General features: G+C 43.0%; 1 protein-coding gene across 1 annotated transcript in view; it reads left to right on the top strand.

Annotated features, from left to right (window-relative positions):
* Positions 1 to 1,565, top strand: part of LOC117943397 (cytochrome c oxidase subunit NDUFA4) — a 7,556-nt gene extending 5,991 nt beyond the window's left edge. Inside the window, exons 3-4 of the mRNA XM_034869497.1 lie at positions 308 to 371; positions 1,340 to 1,565. Coding sequence (XP_034725388.1) covers positions 308 to 371; positions 1,340 to 1,396 — 121 coding nt within the window. The 3' untranslated portion in view covers positions 1,397 to 1,565. The remainder of the gene's footprint in view (positions 1 to 307; positions 372 to 1,339) is intronic.

The raw sequence follows: 1,565 nt of genomic DNA, 5'->3' as shown, positions 1-1,565 counted from the left end.
GGGGATAGACAGTCACAGTGGAGCGCTGTGAAATCCAGACTTTGGTTAATGAAGAGAGGAGCACTGCCAAGTCACTGGGCTGAGTTCACCTCGTCTCATAATTACCTCTTATTTTTCTCCAAACTAATGTCTCCGTCTATGTATTCATCTCCTTTTGGCCCTGTCCTTATGTTCCTCTATCTTCTTTTTCCTCCTTTTTGCATCTATTTGCTTACATCATGCATGCCCTGCTCATCCTCATGCCCTGTATTTTCTCTTCTTTCTTCCTCTCTTTAATCTGCATGCCCTGACTCTCCCACATTTGCAGCCTGTGGGACAAGAAGAACAACCCAGAGCCCTGGAACAGGCTCGACCCAACCTACCAGTACAAGGTTACTATTCCCTCGTCACACACTGTATGACCACATGCCTGCTCACACCAATCAGAACTGCCAGGAAACTAATCTAGAGAAGAATGGCATTGTTCCTTGAGTCACCGTTAATCTCAAATTCATCATCAACAGCCAAAAAACTTACCAAAATAGATCTGGACTAACCAATGCTGGCAAAATAATGTCAGATCAACATGTCTGCTCATGACTACTCTATGCATGGCTTTCTTAACATTTGTTCAAACAAAGTGGCTTTCAAAAACAAATTAAGGCAGATGGAACCGGGAGCTTTAAGTGGTCGGTAATAATTTGCCTTACCTCTTTAACAAGGCCAGAGTCTCAGACAAACTAATGAAAATATGATTAACGCTGACCCAAAATAGAGCAGAAAAACAACAAACTGACAAGTCCCAGAAGAGGAACTCTGGCTGATGTGTTTTTCAAAGAAAAGAGTGTTTTCGGAGTGTTTCAAGGCTGCGCTGCTTGCCAGCGGAATGAAAGTCACTGCAGACAAAAGGTCAGGACATGGCATGTTTAATTCTAGATAGCAAGGCAAAGGTCTCCCATCGAAATTCCAGTGACGTCCAAACAATGATCGTAATGAGGAGGGGGATGTGGTAAAGAGGGGAAGATGGAGTGGGTGCAAAAATGTGATGTACACATGCAGTCACACACACATGTATGTATGTATGTATGTATGTATGTATGTATGTATGTATGTATGTATGCATGTATGGGTTCAGAAATATGCAAACTGTTGTCCTAAAAAGGTTTAGTATGACAAAATTCTGGAAAATAAATGATTTAGAAAGCATCCTGGTAAATAAGTGAGTGTACTGCTGTCTATATTTGCAGTAGAAAAATGTTCACCCCTGCCTCTTCCTCCCGCCCGAGTGCCCCTAAAGACAGCACTGATGAATTTAATTTAAGCAAAACAGATTTTAATGTATTCCTCCTGCCGTACACAGTTTGTGGCGGTCAACACGGACTACAAGAACCTGAAGAAAGATGGCCCTGACTTCTAAAGGTCCTCCAGGCAACTCCAGGGGCACCAAGTTTGGCAGGACCTCCTGCTGTCGCCTCAGTGGTGTGAAACGTCATCCTGAATATTTCCTCAGTCTCACCTCCACGGCAACAGCTCTGAATTAACACTGTAACCCTGTGGGTAAACTATTAAAGATAACATGAGACAGA

Source organism: Etheostoma cragini, chromosome 4 (assembly GCF_013103735.1).
Source record: "Etheostoma cragini isolate CJK2018 chromosome 4, CSU_Ecrag_1.0, whole genome shotgun sequence".
NCBI lineage: Eukaryota > Metazoa > Chordata > Actinopteri > Perciformes > Percidae > Etheostoma > Etheostoma cragini.
Note: the sequence above shows the minus strand (reverse complement) of the source record. Positions and strands in the feature narration are given on the sequence as shown.